The 18,168-nt window shown below is 41.4% G+C and overlaps 1 protein-coding gene across 12 annotated transcripts in view; it reads right to left on the bottom strand.

Moving 5' to 3' along the window:
* The window catches only part of LOC107392960 (discs large homolog 1-like protein), a 178,785-nt gene that overhangs the window by 11,574 nt on the left and 149,043 nt on the right, over window positions 1-18,168 (bottom strand). For 11 of the 12 annotated variants that reach the window (XM_015971056.3, XM_054752087.2, XM_070554288.1 and 8 more), the window contains 2 exons: window positions 11,510-11,624; window positions 1,363-1,545 (listed from right to left, as the gene is read on the bottom strand). In XM_015971056.3, coding sequence (XP_015826542.3) covers window positions 1,363-1,545; window positions 11,510-11,624 — 298 coding nt within the window. Of the gene's footprint in view, window positions 1-1,362; window positions 1,546-11,509; window positions 11,625-17,035; window positions 17,719-18,168 lie in introns of those variants that run through there. The other variant, XM_054752086.2, reaches the window with a different exon arrangement.

Below are 18,168 nucleotides of genomic sequence, written 5' to 3'. Positions count from 1 at the left end.
TTAATAACATACAACTGCTTGTATTTTAACATCGTCCTTGTAGTTTTATAAGCTGATAATTAAACTGAAGCAAACATCTTTACTGTGAACTAAATTTACTGTGTATCTTCATTCCTTTTGCCGTCCTTTTTCATTTGATTTTTCCTACTGGGATGTTAGAATTTACGAGGAGAAAGCAAACGCACCATTAGCTGATAACAATGGTGGCAATGGAAGCTAATTTATCAAGCTAATGTTATCTTAAACAGTTTATTTAGCTGCTGGAGCAGATTAAAACGATGATGCCTCACACTTAGATCGTTGTCACTGGTTTCATCTTCACCCAATCACCCGTCGCATTTAGTAAAGTGAAGCCAAACTTTAGAGCGTGTTCATGTTCTTCTAGCCGGAAATTCGGAGTTCCGAGGAGAAAGCGAACGCACCATTAGCGAAACGGAAGCTAACATATCAAGCTAACGTTATGTTAAACATTTTATTTACTAACGGAGCAGCTTAAGATGAGGATGTCTCACTTAGGTCGTCGTCGCTGGTTTCATCATCACCCAGTTACCCATCACATTTAGTGAAGTGGACCCAAGCGTGCGTTCTTTCTACCATGCTGCTCTGTTAACAACTCGCTCGCAGGGACCGAAAAAATTAAAGAGGGACATTGTTACTGTTACATTATGTGCGTTTGAGAAGTTGCTGAGTATGCACCTACCTCCCACTTGTAATTTGACACCAGTAGTGAAAAAGCTCCAGAGTTGTTCAAAAAACCGAGGCCAGTAAACGGGGACACCCAGAAGTTATTTCTTGTACTCCTAAGAAGCCACAGCATCTTTATGTTTTACTCTAATACCAGGTGAAGCAGGTTAGTGGCTAACGTAGAGCTAACAATGCAAACGGTGAATTAGATGCGAAGCTCTAAAAATATCTCAAGCTACTTTTCAAATGACCAACAACTCGATATTACACTGAAATGTATGTGTGAAGTGAATAAAGAGTCAATTGTGGCGTTTTACTTCCTTAAATGAGTCGTTCAGAACTATAACAGCAAGCTAACAGCAAGACGTCAAACCCCTCTAATGCTGAAGACTGCAGTAATCAAATGTGACCACATGATGTTGTTGTTACTCCATTCTTACAAATTGCACATTTAAATAATGAATAAAATGAATAGGAAAGGACCCAAGAGTTTGTTTAGTATTGTTGGGGTGTTCTCTGTAAACCAGCGTGGATTGAACTGTAATGAGTGATATCTGTGTTTGTACCATTATCTCCTATTAAATCAGTTTTTCTATTTAATCTCATTCAAACTTCTGTATTTGTTTTCCTTTCTCTCTATCACTTTCTTCACCTATGTGAAACTGTTCAGACTCTAACCTCCTGCGGCTCGGGATGAGTCCCACTTCAGGGCAGTTTGGGGGCGGGGGGCTCAGGTGACGGGCTGGCCACCACTCCTCGTCGCCGGCACTGCTCACGTGGAGGATGTCCCCAAAATGAAATGGAAGGGGCTGATTGGGCATGGTTAGATCTGCCGCGCTTCCATCGTAGTCGAACAATGCCCTGAAGAAAGAACCAAAACACTAATTAACTCACAAACTCAAACATTTAATCTAAAGACAAATGGGTGACAATAATCTACAGTTCATGTGCAACCATTTACAAAATAAATCAAACGAAAAAATAAACAAAAAGGAGGAAAAAAGCTAAATTAGTTAAACTGATCTTTGTCAAAAGATTAATTTATAGCATTGACTTGACTTATTTCTCTTAATGCACATCATTGTACCCATCTATTTATGTGTGTGTGTGTGTGTGTGTTCCTTCTGCTTGTGTGTGTGTGTGTGTGTGTGTATGTGTGTGTAGGTGTGTGTGTGTGTGTGTGTGTGTGTGTGTGTGTGTGTGTGTGTGTGTGTGTGTGTGTGTGTGTGTGTGTGTGTGTGTGTGTGTGTGTGTGTGTTTAAACAGCAATATGTGACTCTGGCCACAGAGAACAAAACCTTTCCAGAGGGAAAAGACCTGAGAAATAGGTCAGCAATATGTTTAGGAATCTGTGTAAATGCAACATAACTAGAGCTGAAATAACCAGAATACCCCAAAGACCCCACTGCCTTCATCAATTAAACACAACCAAGCTGAAAGATAAGGAAAGTGACACCGAATCAGACTGAGAACGGAGAGATGATCTTTAGAAACAGTCCGATTCCAGATCAAAAAACAACCCAACCAGTGTTTCAATCCTGTTAAGAGTCACTATGACAAACAGAAGAATGTGAATACAAAACAGTATGTAATGTTAGATTTTGTGTTAAAGTATTATCAGGCCATCTTCATTTGACAGGACATTAACAACGTCTTAGACTGTATGGAAATCATCATCATCATCATCATCATCATCATCATCATCATCATCACCATAATTATAGACTGTATAGAAATCCTCCACCACATCATCATCATCGTTATCATCCTCATCACTATGATCATTATCACCATAATTATAGACTGTATAGAAATCATCATCATCATCATCATCATCATCCTCATCACTATCATCATTATCACTATAATTATAGACTGTATAGAAATCATCATCATCATCATCATCACTATCATCATTATCACTATAATTATAGACTGTATAGAAATCATCATCATCATCATCATCATCATCACTATCATCATTATCACTATAATTATAGACTGTATAGAAATCATCATCATCCTCCTCCTCATCATCATCATCCTCATCACTATGATCATTATCACCATAATTATAGACTGTATAGAAATCATCTTCATCATCATCATCATCATCCTTATCACTATCATCATTATCACTATAATTATAGACTGTATAGAAATCATCATCATCATCATCATCATCCTTATCACTATCATCATCATCCTCACCATCATCCTCATCACCAATAGCATCATCATTAAGCTCACTTGAGGTAGGTTCTAATAAGAATCAGCTTCTTCATTTTCGAAACTGAATGCCTTTTTTCTTGTTGCTCGTTTTTGCAGACTTAACAGGTATATCTGTTTTCTTTTTTATTTTCTAGTATGTTTTTTTGTAAATACTTGTTTTTATTTCTATCCTATTTTTAATGTTCAAATAAAAATCAAGGAATGAATGAATGAATGAATGAATCAACCAATCATCATCATCATCATCATCATCATCATCATCATCATCATCATCATCTCTTTATAGTCAATTTCATTTCATTTTTGCAGCTTAATGCCAGTTGGGGAATCATTAAAATCCAATTCCCAAAAGATGGGAATGACATCAACTTCTGATCTGTTGCGACCTTAAAGACTACTGTACTCTATGGAAAAGATGCCTCTGTAATGTATGCTAATGCTGTGCACATGCAGCTGGCAGCCAGTTATAGAGGTAAAGTATGTGCTGCTATTTAAATTATTCAGGGGACAGGAAGGTAACAGGATGGAGTTTGTGTAATAACCTTAAACCCACATACAAGCTCATTAGTGAAGAAAAGAATAAATGCATTGAACAACACACCCCAGATGATTTTGTACAGGACGTGGATTTCATATTCAATTAACTCTTCTGAGGTTCACAAGTATTTGAATTCCTAAGTGAAAATCTCAGCGGAGACCCTCTGACAAGAGAACACACATTAATTACTAACAAAAACACCATCACACAGTCTCGCTGCTCTCTGTAAACAATATGTTAACGTTAGATTTCTGCAGAGCCACTAGCGTATTCCTCATACAGCAGTGCAGTTTGACTGCTCCTATAGTATTACTGCTTATGTGTGCTCTATCTCAGAGGACGAAGCTCGGTGATAAAAAAAAAACGGTACAATACTGCAGTCAAAAACACAAAAATAACATTCAAGCAAAGCTAAAATCACACAATGCACCAGAAAACAATGCAGGAGGCAGAAATTCATGTTTTTTCTCAGCTTTAAAACTAAACAAAACAAAAAAATCATGACCTTTAGATATGAAGGCATGTAAAGGAACAACCGTTCAGGAGAATAGAGAAAAACAGCAAACTAACACAAATGTCTTCAAATGATGTAAAACACAATAATCTTTATACGATAGATTCTTAACTGATTTCTTCCGTTTATTTTCTAAACCAAGGTGATGCAATAGGAGGTAAAACACATCGATGAAATGCAAACGCTGCTGAATTCAAAGGGGTGATATTTATGAAATCAACACTTTCTGTCATGATCCTGCCATGCCCTGACCTCCATGCACCATCACTCACCTCATCAGCCTTCATGCATCACACCTGGTCGCCTCATCAAGCTCCAGCCGAGCCCTGTTTCCCCAGCAACCACAGCCAACTCACCATCAAGCTCATGCCACACACCTGATTCACCAGCTATATATACCACATTCAGCCACCGGCACTCTGCCAGATTATTGAACACTCCTGTTAGTAAATTATCCAGCTTTTTACCAACCTTGTCATCACGGATCCTGAACCTTGCCTCATCCTCTGATCATCCTCCTCATCGTGCCCTTCTTGTATTACCCTGCTTCGTCCCCTGCCTCGTCTTCGGATTTCCCTTTCTGACATTCTGCATCTCGGACCGTCTGGTAACGACCCTGCTTGTCTCCTGACTCATCCCTGCCTGCTCCCATCATCATCCCTGTCTTCTTATAATCATTTTTACACGTGTCATTCTGTTTTGGGTGTTTCTTACGGGTCCGCCAGTATAGCTCATGACACTTTCACCTGAGTTGAACATCAGGTTTTATTCCACGCAGGCCTGGAGCATTTACTCCATTTGGACCCATATTCTATTTTAAGAAACCATGTGAACTTCGTCATTTTCCAGTGGTCCAGAATCACCATGTGCACCATGGATCGATGCAGCAGAGACGATCATCCCTGTTCAGCATACAGCATCGTTTAAATGCGCCTCAAACCTCAACGGCGACTCCGTGTATCGTAATCGGCACAAACGGATTCCTGCATTCATCATTCTCTTATTCCCACCAGTGGTGATTCTTATAAAACAGTTTAATTTAGATTAAGTCTTTTGACTAAAACTCTTTTTAATTTTTGTCACGATTTAGTCATCCAATTTGTTTTAACTAGTCGACTAAAATACATAATTTTTTTTCTGATGCAATTTTCAAAGTCTGCAAAGGAAATGTTAACTAAACCTACTTGAAACTGTTTACATTTCACACTTTGGATCAATAAAATTCTGTATTTATAACTTTTTTATTAACAGCAATTAATGGAAAATACAAAAATGAACACTGACAGTTTGACATTGTGCCTGTTAGTATTATAAGTAAGAATTATAAGAACGGAATGACTCTTATTTTTCCCTTCTTTGCTCAGAACTAGTCTGCATGAGATATGGTCTCAAGGTCTCATGCATTCCTTCTAACCTGCTTTTTTTCAGCTCAACAGAAGAACGAAGAATGAACTCTTTACTTTTAATTAATCAAAGAACTCTATTTTAATAAAGCTAATCCATCAAAGTGTTAGTCAATAAATGAGATGTGACCGACCTGTGAAATTAAAATATTAATTACTTTATTATGATCCTATAGAAATAATAAGTACTGTGACTTTAAGTGTTCCAACAGGACTCATTTCATGTAGCGGCTGTGTTCGAGATGAGCCAGTTCTGCGCAGATTAGATCACCGGTGATCGGCGAGCAGTGCATGCCAGTTAGATTTGTGTCCAACTTGACGCCGACTTGCTCTGACGTCATGCATACTTAGGCAACGATAACCTCGTGAGATCAAGGCGGCCGCAGATTTTAGATCAAGGCGCTGCAGTTGCTCTCCATCGGCTGCAAAACCTAGGGCATGACGGGAAACGCCTGGCTCTCACCTGATCTAAGATCTGATTGGTTCATATTTTGAGCCAAACATCCGGTGGTAGAACACGAAATGTTAGTTGGTCACATGTATTCTGTAAATCATGTTATGTTGATATAGGTCATAAAGAGGAATGTGTTTTGTTTCCTTTTGGCACGTTTCCTATGAGCACACTGAAGCTACAGCTGATAGCCTTTACTTATTATTACAGTCATGTCTTCATATACAATATATGATATCCACAAGCACGTGAGGATGTGTTTCAGCTGCTAACAGGCACCAGAATTAAAACAGAAAATTGAACAAGTGTGAACGCTAACGCGATATCTTCAGCCATCGTCACCCGCGAGCTAGACATGCAGGAAATGGTGTCCGACTTAAATGCCGGCTTTCAGCCACCCCCCCTGCTGCTTCCGTCTGCTCTCGTCTGTTTTCCAGGCGAGGCGCAGCTCAACTCGAACACGGCCAGTGTTAAAAAGACCTAACACATTAATTTCACTGATCCAATCAGAATCTTACAGATCTGACGGAGGCGTGGTTCTGATGGTGTTTGGTAATTTTCATTCGACAATAAACCATAACATCCGTAGTATAAAACTTTGCCATGTCAGCTCTAACGTCAGTTCAAAGCGTTCCAGAGAAAGTGACGGAGTGGCCAATCCTGATCTAAACTCTTTAACCGAAAGAACCAATGACAAGCTGAAAAATCCAGTCGCTATAACAACCAGCAGCAACAACAGCTCCTTTCAGAATAAAAGCTCCATCCACCGACCCAGGCTTGGGTCTGACCAGACGCCAATAACGTGTCGTGTGGCGGAAGTAACTCAAGACGGGTTTGATCGGAACCACGGCTTTTCCTACCGGCTCGGTTCCAGAGAGGTTTCACTGGACCTCGATATTCCTGATCTACAGAGGACTTCCACCGAAGGCAAGGTAGGCCGACATGATGGGGTCTCATATATTTCTGAAGCTAACCAAAGCGTAATGCAAAACAACATCTTCAGTTTCCGTCAGAACAAATCGCTTCTTCGGATTTGCTGGTTCTGATTTACATCACACGTCATCCATTTTTAGTTACACCATACATTTAGTTTTAAAGTCAGTCTAGTTTCATTTGTTAGTAATAAAATTCTTAACTTTTAAACTTGACTCTCTCTATTCTGTTGTCTCTGAGTGAATGCGTAATGGTTATCTAATCCCTGCAATAAAAAGATCCAATCTTCTGGTTTAAATAACCCAGTGTCCATTAGATGGGATTCATACTCGATATGGATCTTTAATGTCTATGGTCATTAATTAAACTGCAATAATCCATTTCATTACATAATAAAGTAAACAAATTTGCATATTGTGCAGTGTATACATGAGGAAAGGACATAATACCATCAAAACATAAAAATGTTACTCTAATAATGCTAAAGGTAGACATGTTTTCAGGTGCAGTTATTTTACCTGCACTCATTTACTTCAACGTTCATCTGGGCCGCCAGAAAATGATTAAACAACCAGATGTTCATTGTGCGTCCAGTTACCCCCCCCCCCCCCCCCACCACCATCACCGTAACCTACCACTGTAACACTTTTACAACCAGGGGAAACCCCGTACGTGTACTCACCAAGCGAATACTTTTTAGATCGCAAGATCTAACGCTTTTACTCCCAGCCACGAACATTTTCTCCATTTAGACATAAATTATTAAACTATTATCGGCATAAATATCAGTATGTTACGTCTGTGGTCAGTGGCCAACTCCGGACCCTGATTGGCTCTTTTTTTAATTTCTCCCATCTATACTGTCTTCTGATTGGATCGCTGTCAATTTTTGTCGTCATCTTTTATTCGTCAACCAATAACAAATTTGTTGATCAATATTCGTCATAATTTAGTCTTTAATAGATGTACGAATTTCCGTTTTCGTATGAAAAAACAAATTTGTCACAAACAAAATGAAATATTTCATCAACAAAATTAACACTGATTCCTACTCGAAAAGGAAATACATTTAATTATGGAAAGTACAATTGTTATGGATCATTATGTGTTTTGCAGAAATCTCTGTCTCTTCAGGCGAATTTCAGTGAAATACAAAATTACAATTCCAATCTGTTGAGCCAGGCGGTGTGCTAAAAATAGGCCAAATTTGGTGTGAATTTAAAGAGGCAATGAGGCAGGACACACACACACACACACACACACACACACCTTTTACAGAGGACAGACAGGGACAGTACACATACAGTAGTATGTCACTTTGTGTTAGTGACATTTTCACTGGGGGTGGGTAGCCCATTTTTTCCAAATACACTAGAGCATGGTACAAATAACCCATACACATTTCCATATGCACACACACACACACACACACACACACACACACACACACACACACACACACACACACACACACACACACACACACACACACACACATACACACACACACACACACACACACACACACTGCAAGCCCATGCATGTACACACAACAGCTGCCCAGAGCATCAGACACCCCCAGTCTGTCACACACCAACAGCCACAGCTTGACCAATCAGCTGCCAGTTTGATGCATCTTTTCTTGTTATTTGAAGCTGATTGGCCATTTAGGGCAGTGACCAGATACACAAATTATCTCTATGACAATGATTTATCATGTCTGCTGTCGGGGGAACATTACACCCTTTTACGCACCCTTGAAATGATCTTAGTTCTAATCTGAGCCTGATGTCGACAAGGCTTTCCATTAGGATTCATTATGTCTGATTATCTAGGAGGACGCCGAAACAGCAGAATTACACATGAAAACATTCTCATTAAAGAGATGTTTTCAAGTGTGTTTCTGTGTAAAAGTAAAGAAGAATTCATATCTTTCTTCTTGTCGATGGCTGTACTTATTTATGCAAAATATGTTTGTTATTTAAAGGGGTGCTTTGCAACTTTTTCATATTTTTTCATATTTTCCTTGAACCAGTATGTGCTAAAATGACCCTTTACAAGGTTACTGAAAGGCCAGCCAGCCCATATCGCCCCCTGTGGCCAGAATGTTCCACTTGCAACTTCAGACTGGTGGGCCGCTCTGTTGGGACAGTCTCATGACAAGGAAACACAAATATTCATGGCCCCGCCCACTTTTGCTTGTGACTGCTAATTTAGGAGTAGAAGCTAACCGTTAGCATTAGCAACTCCACAACATGGTGGACGTCCACCAGGCTTGCGTTATTTGTGGAGATAAAACATCAACGTTGTAGAGCGAACAGAGTCAGTATTGGAGAGGTGTACAGTTGTGTCGCTGCTAGCCAATCTTAAAAGGAACTCCGGCTATGAGGACGTGCATGCCCTAATAAGCCACAAGTTTTCTGTTGTACCAAACTGTTGTTAGAAACACACAAAATATAGCTGTTTATTTATAAATCTATAATACTTAGTACATTTTTGACATACGTAGGACGCCAAGGGAATCGCAGGTGAGAGACAGCTGATAGGCCCCCTCATCTCTGTTCATGTTCCAATGTTCCCGTTTCCTTATTTCTATTGCCTCCCTGACCCAACGTTTGAACCGGTTGTTCTTCATGTTGATAATTTTCCCATGATCCCAGTCCATGATGTGATTATTTCGTTTGCAATGATCTGAGATGGCTGACTTGAGGGTTTGCTCCTCTGCTTTTTTCTTTGTTGTCCTTGTGAGTGTTTCTGTTGTTTCCTTCTCACATTGCTTCTGGTGCTCTTTTCTTCTTATGTCATATGTTCTGCTGGTTTCCCCTATGTATGTGTTATTGCACGACATGCATGGTGTTTCGTAGATTACATTGCATTTCTTGTCTGGCTCTATTTTGTCCTTGGGGTGCACAAGTAGCTGTCTGAGTTTCATGTGATGTTTGACGGTTGTGTTGATTTGCTGTTTTTTCATTTCCTTTTGTATACGTTCTGTGACTCCCCGGATATATGGACTTGTGATGGTGTCCGTGTGGTCTGGTCTTTGTTTTTGTTTTCAGGGCTGCATGGTGGCACAGTTGTTAGCACTGTTGCCTCGCAGCACGAAGGTTGCAGGTTTGAAACTCGGCTGCGGCCTTTCTGCGTGGAGTTGCGTGTTCTCCCCATGCATGCATGGGTTTCCTGAGGGTACTCCAGTTTCCCCCACAGATCACAACATGCCTTATAGGTTATAAATTGTAAGTCGCTTTGGATAAAAGCGTCTGCTAAATACATAAACATTCTTTTTTTGGTCTCTCTGTTTTTTTGATTTTCTTTGACTTGTTTTCCTTTTTCTATGTAAAGGGTAACTAGAAACACCTTCATGTCCGAAGCAAAAAGAACTTTGTTTAATATTTAAAAAGAGGACATAATGAACATTGTAAAGCCATCGTTAAACTAGTTTAATCAGTGTTACCTCAGCAACTAACAATAACCAGAGTCAAGCACGTCGTCCTCTGAGTTTTTCTTCAGGTACTAATGAGTTACGTGTTTTTAGGCAAGTCTTCCCACTTCCCTTGATTTGTTGCATTTTTAAACACCTGCTAGTTGTCTGATAACCTGAAAAGATAACTAAAGTTAACTGGACTGTGAGCCCTCTTCAAATGGTCCAGAACGCAGCGGTGCGTCTGGTCTTCAATCAGCCAAAAAGAGCACACGTCACCCCTCTGCTCATTGAGCTCCACTGGCTACCGCTAGCAGCACGCATCAAATTCAAATTGCTAACACTAGCATACAAAGTCCGAGATGGTACGGCTCCCATCCACCTGAGTCCTCTTGCAAAGGCTTACGTCTCGGCCCGGCCACTCCAGTCATCACAGGATCGTCGGCTAACAGTGCCTACACCACGCTCAGGACAATCCGGACTCTTCTCATGCATCGTTCCACAAATGTGGAACGACCTTCCAAGCACTACCAGAACAGGGGCTTCCTTTTCGACTTTCAAGAAACTCCTGAAGACCCTGCTCTTCAGAGAGCATCTTCTAAACTAGCACCATCCCTGCACCCGTCCCCCTCTCTACTGTCCACTCCTTGTTCCCTCTTCTCCATGACTGATTTCAAGTTGTTGTTGTTATTGTTGTTGTTAGTCTCAAGGGCAACATGCTAATTATCACTTGTAAGTTGCTTTGGACAAAAGTGTCTGATAAACATAAACATAACCAAAGTGACTTTTTGACCTAAGATGATGCTTTTCTACCATTTTTAATAACATTAAAGATACCTGACGCTAGCTTGTTTAGCAGATTTATTATTGTAGCTTTAAGGGTGAAAAACCATTCAACAAGTTTCCTCTTGCTGAAAGAACTTGGCTCCTTAAGCCTCAGTAGTCTCTGTGACTGATCCCCCGACAGCTCTGATGTGAAACCGGTGACCCAGTTCAAGCATTTCAAATAGCGTGATGCTCTCAAATACAGAGGAAATCGAAAGATGTGTTTCTTTATGTGTGAAAATGCTCTGCAAATACATTTAGGAGGAGCACGGTGACTCAGTACAGACTGGATAACCAGGACAGGCGAGGACAGGATCCACAATGGGACACACAGATGTGTGTGTGTGACACTATTCACCACAGGATCTAAAAGTGATTCTATAAGTGATAACCTCCTCTTTCAGCTTTCCTTACGCAAACCACTGAGCAGCTTGCAGAGATAAGCTGCTCAGTTGTTTAGCCAAGAATGGAGGTCTTTTGTCCACTGTGTGTGTGTGTGTGTGTGTGTTACCTGACATAAAGTGTGCGTTTCTGTGTGGGGCGGAGTGATGTGGAGCTGGAGCTGACGCTGCTGGTCATCATTTGTTCCCTCAGATCATGGATCTTTGCCTCGAAACGACTGTACTCTACAAATAAACACGAAAAAGGAAGAGTTAAATACTTCTGCAGGACGTGGTTGAAGCCGATTTCACGTTGAACCTGCTGCTCCACATTAGGAGCAGCAACTTCTATCGTCTTTGCTCAGTGGATGAAAGAGACGAGCGCAGCGTGAAAGAAACCGCCTGAAGGATGAAAAAAGATCATCACTGTTGCTGTAAGTGACTTTAGAACAAAGAGAACAAGCATATTCAAATCTGATTACATTTGTTGAACTTTCTTTGAGGGGCTGGTACATAGCAGTCTCAATAGATACTAAACATAGAGGGACTAAACATACAGTTATAACAGTCGATTTTGGATACAAGTCCCAATCACATAACTCCTGCAGACACGTAATGTCGGAACAACAGCAGTCACATAACATGCTTGATTTCACCCAAGGCCTTTATCTGTCTTTATAAAGTTCCAGAATCCATCCCAGTGAGAAGTTCCCTCTCTGTTGTCTTCACTCATTCTACTGAGCATACATTCACATGATGCAGATTCGGCCATTGCACAGACCCATTCCTTAACCTCTGGAGCTTCTGCTGCTTTCCAGTGTCTTAAAATGACTCGACAGGCTGTTGCTAACCCCACTGAAATGATTGAAAAATTACACTTATTTACATTAGGCAACTGAGATTTATCTCCCAATAAGCACAGTTCTGGGTTAAACGGGATGTCTGTTCCACACCAATTACTTAAGATCTTGATAATACGGGTCCAAAAACATCTGATAGGAGCACATTCCCAAATACAATGCGTGAACGTCCCAATACTCGTTTTGCATTTCCAACATGAATCGTCATCCACTAGCTTCATTCTAAACAGTCTAGATGGTGTATAATAGTATCTGTTTAGCACATTATATTGCGTGAGTTTACTCCTCACCTCTCTTACGTGTTTACCACAGTTAACAACAATTGTTTTCCATATATCATCATCGAACATTATGCCAAGGTCTTTCTGCCAGATCATTTTTAACTGGTTGGAATCATCACTGAGGAGAGAGTTAATGATTTTATAGAACTGCGAGGCTTTTTGTTTACTAGTTGGAAGTTTCATATAGTTACTGTGTTGTCTTCAATATTATATGGCTGCGAGGTAATACAACTTCTCATTTGCAAGAACTTCCAAAAGTGACCCCTTCCCTCTAAGTTAAACTCTTGCACTAGTTCAGATCTGATTACATTTGCGATTTCATCAGACATTTATATGATGGGAGCTGGGTACCCACCATGACGTGACCAGATAATCGTAGGTGGGTAAAATCCTTAAACCCACGAGACCCAGGTGACTTGGAAGACGAGGAGTCATGTTAGTGAGAGCTGACTTCTCTGATTTCATGCTCTGCTGTAGGTGGAAATAGGTGAGCTGGAAGTGAATGGTCCCATTTAACATGAGAGATGATTTCGCATTGTGACGCTGAAGTGGCTCAGCAGTGGTGTGATGGAGCATCACCGCTGCAGTGCTCTCAAGAAGTCATTAAGCTTTAATTCGCTTCTTCACTCCAATGTTAAAAGTTTCACATATTCAGAAAAAGGATTTCCTGTCAAATTTCAGATTTACTTTCAGAACACACACACACACACACACACACACACACACACTGGACCATGCTTTTTCAGAACAGCACCTCAAAGAGGTCCTTCACTGAGAAACCGTGTTTTTACTTGTTTGTTTTTTTAATGATCAGTCACTTTGAGTTTTTCATGCAGGCTGAACATGAACACAGTCTCCTACACCGATCTCCTGCATTAGGTGGTGAAACTCTAGGATTAGAAAATCCTGACAGATCTACGTCACACTGTCACTAACATTCAAGGACTCACCCATCTCAATCAATCAATCAATCAATCAATCAATCAATCAATCAATCAATCAATCAATCAAAGCTTTATTTATAAAGCGCCTTCCGCAACCCTGTCAGGAAGTCCAAGGCGACTCACGACTCACGACGGGGAAAGCTGCTGTTGGTTTAGTATCCAGGAGACAGCAGAGAACGTCTCTGCTAGTAGAAGCTAACTGTTAGCATTAGCAACCCCACCACACAGCATAACTCCTCCAGGCTTGTGTTATTGGTGGAGAAAAAACATCAACGTTGCAGGGCAAATAGAGTCAGTGGTAGAGTCACGTTGCTGTTAGCCAATCAGAGGAGAGATGTCCAAATATCAGGAAATCCTGTCATCTGAAGCCACCATCTCCTCTGGCTGAATTCTCTGTGCTGAAACAAGTGCACCAGAGCTTGTTTTACCCAGAGAGGACTACAGACCACTGCAAATGCATTGAAAATACAAAATGAGTGAAGGACCTTTTTGAGTTTAATTACCAGAACCATGTGGTAAATACAGTGGTGGGCAGTCAGGGCCAGCAAAGCCTTCTCTGCTGGCCTAAACATACTCAAAAGCGTAAATGTATTTTTTTTCCTTTGGTAATTATTTTTAAATAAAAAAAATGTTTACTGGTCTATTTTCTTTATATCCTATTATACCCACTTGGCTGCGCTGCTTCCAGTGTTAAAATACCAAGGCTGGGTGTTATCCAATCAGATTTAAGCTAGCTTGTGTTTTCAGGCAGATTAAGTCTGCCCTAGGCCTTCAGAATCAATCGAGAAGCCCACTGTCCGCTGTAAGTGAACAGAGACGAGCCAGTTGCGATAGCCAATCAGCTCACGAGTCAGCTTGGCCCGGGCCAGCTAGCTGGCCTCACGCAAAAGTTGACATGAACACATCCTGTGATTGGATAAGCAGTAGTTAGAACTTTTCTAGCGGCATGAAGCAAAATATCAAAACTAAACACGGAGATTTGTATCTATAGGCAGCTATCGGTGTGTTTTTGAACACATGATGGCTGAAAGAGGAGAAGGGACAGACTTGGTTGCAGATTAACTTGCCACACCATTTTCCAGACGGACCTTTCAAGAAAAAATGGATCTTGTGAGAACAGGTCGTCTGACTCCAATGCTAGCTGGCTTGTCCCAGCAGGGGAAAGGATTTGTTCGTCATTTTCAGGCAAGCAACTATGAACGGTACCCATGGCTAACAGCTTCAGAGAACCGCTGCAGGTTATTCTGCTGGGAATGCCCGTTGCTGGCATCAGATGGATTTGGTAGCATTAAAGCGCGTTAAAACGTACGCCAGAAACACGACCGGACAGACACGGCTTTCAGCATTAGCCTCCATGTCCGTAGAAAAGGACCTACTCATGGACCTGAAGCGCACAGATAAACTGTACAGAGCCACTGAGGTTTTCCTGAGGAAAGAAAGAAGGATGGATTTTATTTTCTAACGAGAAGGAGAGGAGGAGATCCATGCTGGACATTTATGTTGGTGAGTAGAAACATTTTATTAGTATTTTTTTAATGTTTTGTCATTTTATTTTGTTAATAATCAATAAATGGTAACGAAATAAAATGGCAAAATGAAATAATTCTATGTGTTCTGTTTCTATGCAATTTATATTGTGTATAACGTGGTGTGTGCAGCTGCGCCAACATGTTCGCGGTACAATTTTCTCCAAAACAAATGCAAATAATGTGTTTGCTTTACTTATTTATTTTATTGTCTCATCTCTTAAACCCATCTTTCATTTCTGAGATTTGACGGTATCCGTGGTCAGCTTCCTACTCTCAACTGGGAATGCGAGTTTGATTTTAAAGACTCTGGAAATTATGTGTCTTGACCAGCCACTGGTGTTTGTGTGTGTGTGTGTGTGTGTGTGTGTGGTTTCTCCAGCTGTGATGTCCTATTGATGGTATTTTAAGGTGTATTAAATTAGATTGGACTGAATAGGAAATCACTGAAGGCCCAGGGGTGGAACGCACCGCCCGCCACTGGGTAAATAGCAAGACAGCAACTGGTTGGCCAAACAACGCAAAGTGCAACCATTAATTCATCCACTCAGCACAGCTGGCCTGTGGTTTAGTACCCTCCTGCTACAGCCAGCAACACACACTCAAGTTTCTGACCTATTTTTTTTAGTAGCTATAAAAATGTCATTGTGCTTCTTTAATTATGAATGAACATTAATTATAGAAAAGCTCAACGTAGAAAGACTAATTACAAAATGTTTTTAGCTCGTGTGAAAGAACGTTGTTACAATGACTGGCTGGTTTCAGCTAAAGAGCAAGAGGAGACACGTTTAGTAAGCTGCTGTGACTAGCCGGAAATATTTTAATCCAGGGTTGCTGAGCAAAACGCAGAAATGCCATCAGGTCTGACTGTCTTCCACTCAGCTCAACCCCTACAGCTTCACAGGAACTCCTGCAGGAGCACACAGATGACAACCTCAGCTGTAATAAGCCTGAAAAAGCCCTTGTGAAGGATGCCCTGGTGTGTGTGTGTGTGTGTGTGTGTGTGTGTGTGTGTGTGTGTGTGCACGCCTGACCCATTACTGTGGACAATCTAATTAACCCTCAGTAATTCAATCACACTGAAGGTACATGCAATCATGCATTTACATTGGCTCTCCCTCACTGACACACACACACACACACACACACACACACACACACACACACACACACACACACACACACACACAGCTATGAAACCCGTATTATCTCTTGACTTCATATCTTGCCCCTCGTCTTTCCCTTCCTGAGACCAGAACGTGCCGATCTCAGCTCGTTTCAGACAAACTGCATTTTAATCGAACTCGGTGACACAAGCAGACGTGTGCCAAGGAAGGTCAAAGTCGGGCGTCTCTGAATGTGATCTCTGTGCCGTGATTTTGTTACAGTTATCAACTAAACAAGAAGAAATCGCTGAGGAGTCTCTTTGTGTTAGGGAAAAAACCCTCCATGTGACCTCGTGCAGGCATGTTTTTACATTTAAATCATTCAAATATAAGTTGCTAATCCATATACTGAGTATCTGTCAAAAACCAGAAGATTAAGCAAAGCAGCAAAAACATAAAATTGAAACTTTCACCACATCAGTAACTAGCTGTGTGAACACATCTCACCTAAACTGCATGGGCTCAGAAGCAGAAATGACTAGAGAGGATTTGAAAAAAGAATGAAAAAGAAGAACAAATAACTGATTGTTTTGTAGCTTTGATGGAGAAGAGCTAAAAGATTCCTGCAATGCTGACGTGAAAAATCAAAAGCGTGAAGTTACTGCTCTACAGAACACGGCTTCAGCTGGGACTTCAGAACAATCACCCCTCTCTTAAGGAGCCAAACTGAAAATCTCAGCTGCACATTTAAAACCTTTAGTAAACAAATCTTATGATCAAGCAGAACTTGATGAGAAATCATCACTTTTCTCTCTAGTTGTTTTTTTTTTTTTCTGGACTAAATCCCCAAAACAGCTCGAGTTAAAAACGTTACCCATAATCCGAGATGCAACCAGAGGCTAAATGTAAATGATTCCAACTCCCCCTCAGATGTACTCACACGCCGCCGGCAGGCAGGCATCCAGCGTCCACCGTGGTGAGATGGTGCAGCTTTTAGACGAGTGTGTGAGGCGGGTTTGGATCTCAGAGATCAGGAACGTGAGAAGGAAGAATAAAAGAGATGTTCAGAAACATCAGTTCCACGTTGGTCCAAGACCACGGGAGATCAGGAGCAAAGAGATGTGAGCGTGTGTGAGAAGAAAAGTGTGTGTGGGTATGCGGTATGTGTGTGGCCCAGAGAGAGAGGATAATTTGTGTGTGTAGAATAAGTCCAGTGCTGCTCAGCTGCCTGAAACAACAGATGCTAACTCCCTCTTCTTACTCCACTCCTCTCTTTTTCCATCCCTCGTTCGCTAGTGCGCTCCTTTTGCTCCTCCCCCTCTCTGACAGCAGCTTGCTGTAGGGTGGAGACTCACAGCCCTACACACACACGCGCGCGCGCGCACACACACGAACAGACACACGCAGTGTTTCCTCAGGTCACTCATGCAGGAAGCTGAGTAGATGCCAGGCTCTCCTGCCCTACTTTGGCCGCTTCTACGCTGAACGCAGAATAAAGCTTGACCAAGCATTTTGAATATTGATTCGTAGAAAGCGGACGTCAAAGTTGCGTAATAGATGGATTATTTATCTTACATAGAAGCTGCTAAATAGAGACAGTGGAATTAAACTCCCTACACTCCTCTGTGAGCAGACTTTGCTCACTTCATCTCCAGCTCAGCCATTCATCTTCACTCCGTCTGTTTAAAAAAAAACTCAGAGAGAAGTCCAAAAGCTTTGTGGCGCGATCTGCTCAGATGTGTGCGTCAAAACGGCATGAAGCTCTGCGAGAGCGATGGCCGCCCATCAGCATCATCAAATCTAAAGTTTCACATAATCAGCTTTGAACTGTGTCTGCCAACATACATCACCACAATGCAGGATTATCAGAATCAGAGCAGGGGAGATGGAAAAGAAGAGAAGGACAGAGAAGAAGGGGGGACAGAGAAAAAGAATGGGGAGGGGGGCAATGACAGAGAGAAATGACTCTGGGGCTCATTTTTGCTGCTTTCTTCATTTACTCCTCCTCTCCTCTCCTCTCCTCCCCTCCCCTCCCCTCCCCTCCCCTCCCCTCCCCTCCCCTCCCCTCCCCTC

The sequence above is a fragment of the Nothobranchius furzeri genome, chromosome 8, assembly GCF_043380555.1.
Source record: "Nothobranchius furzeri strain GRZ-AD chromosome 8, NfurGRZ-RIMD1, whole genome shotgun sequence".
NCBI classification, from domain to species: domain Eukaryota; kingdom Metazoa; phylum Chordata; class Actinopteri; order Cyprinodontiformes; family Nothobranchiidae; genus Nothobranchius; species Nothobranchius furzeri.
This window is presented reverse-complemented; position numbering and strand designations above follow the sequence as displayed.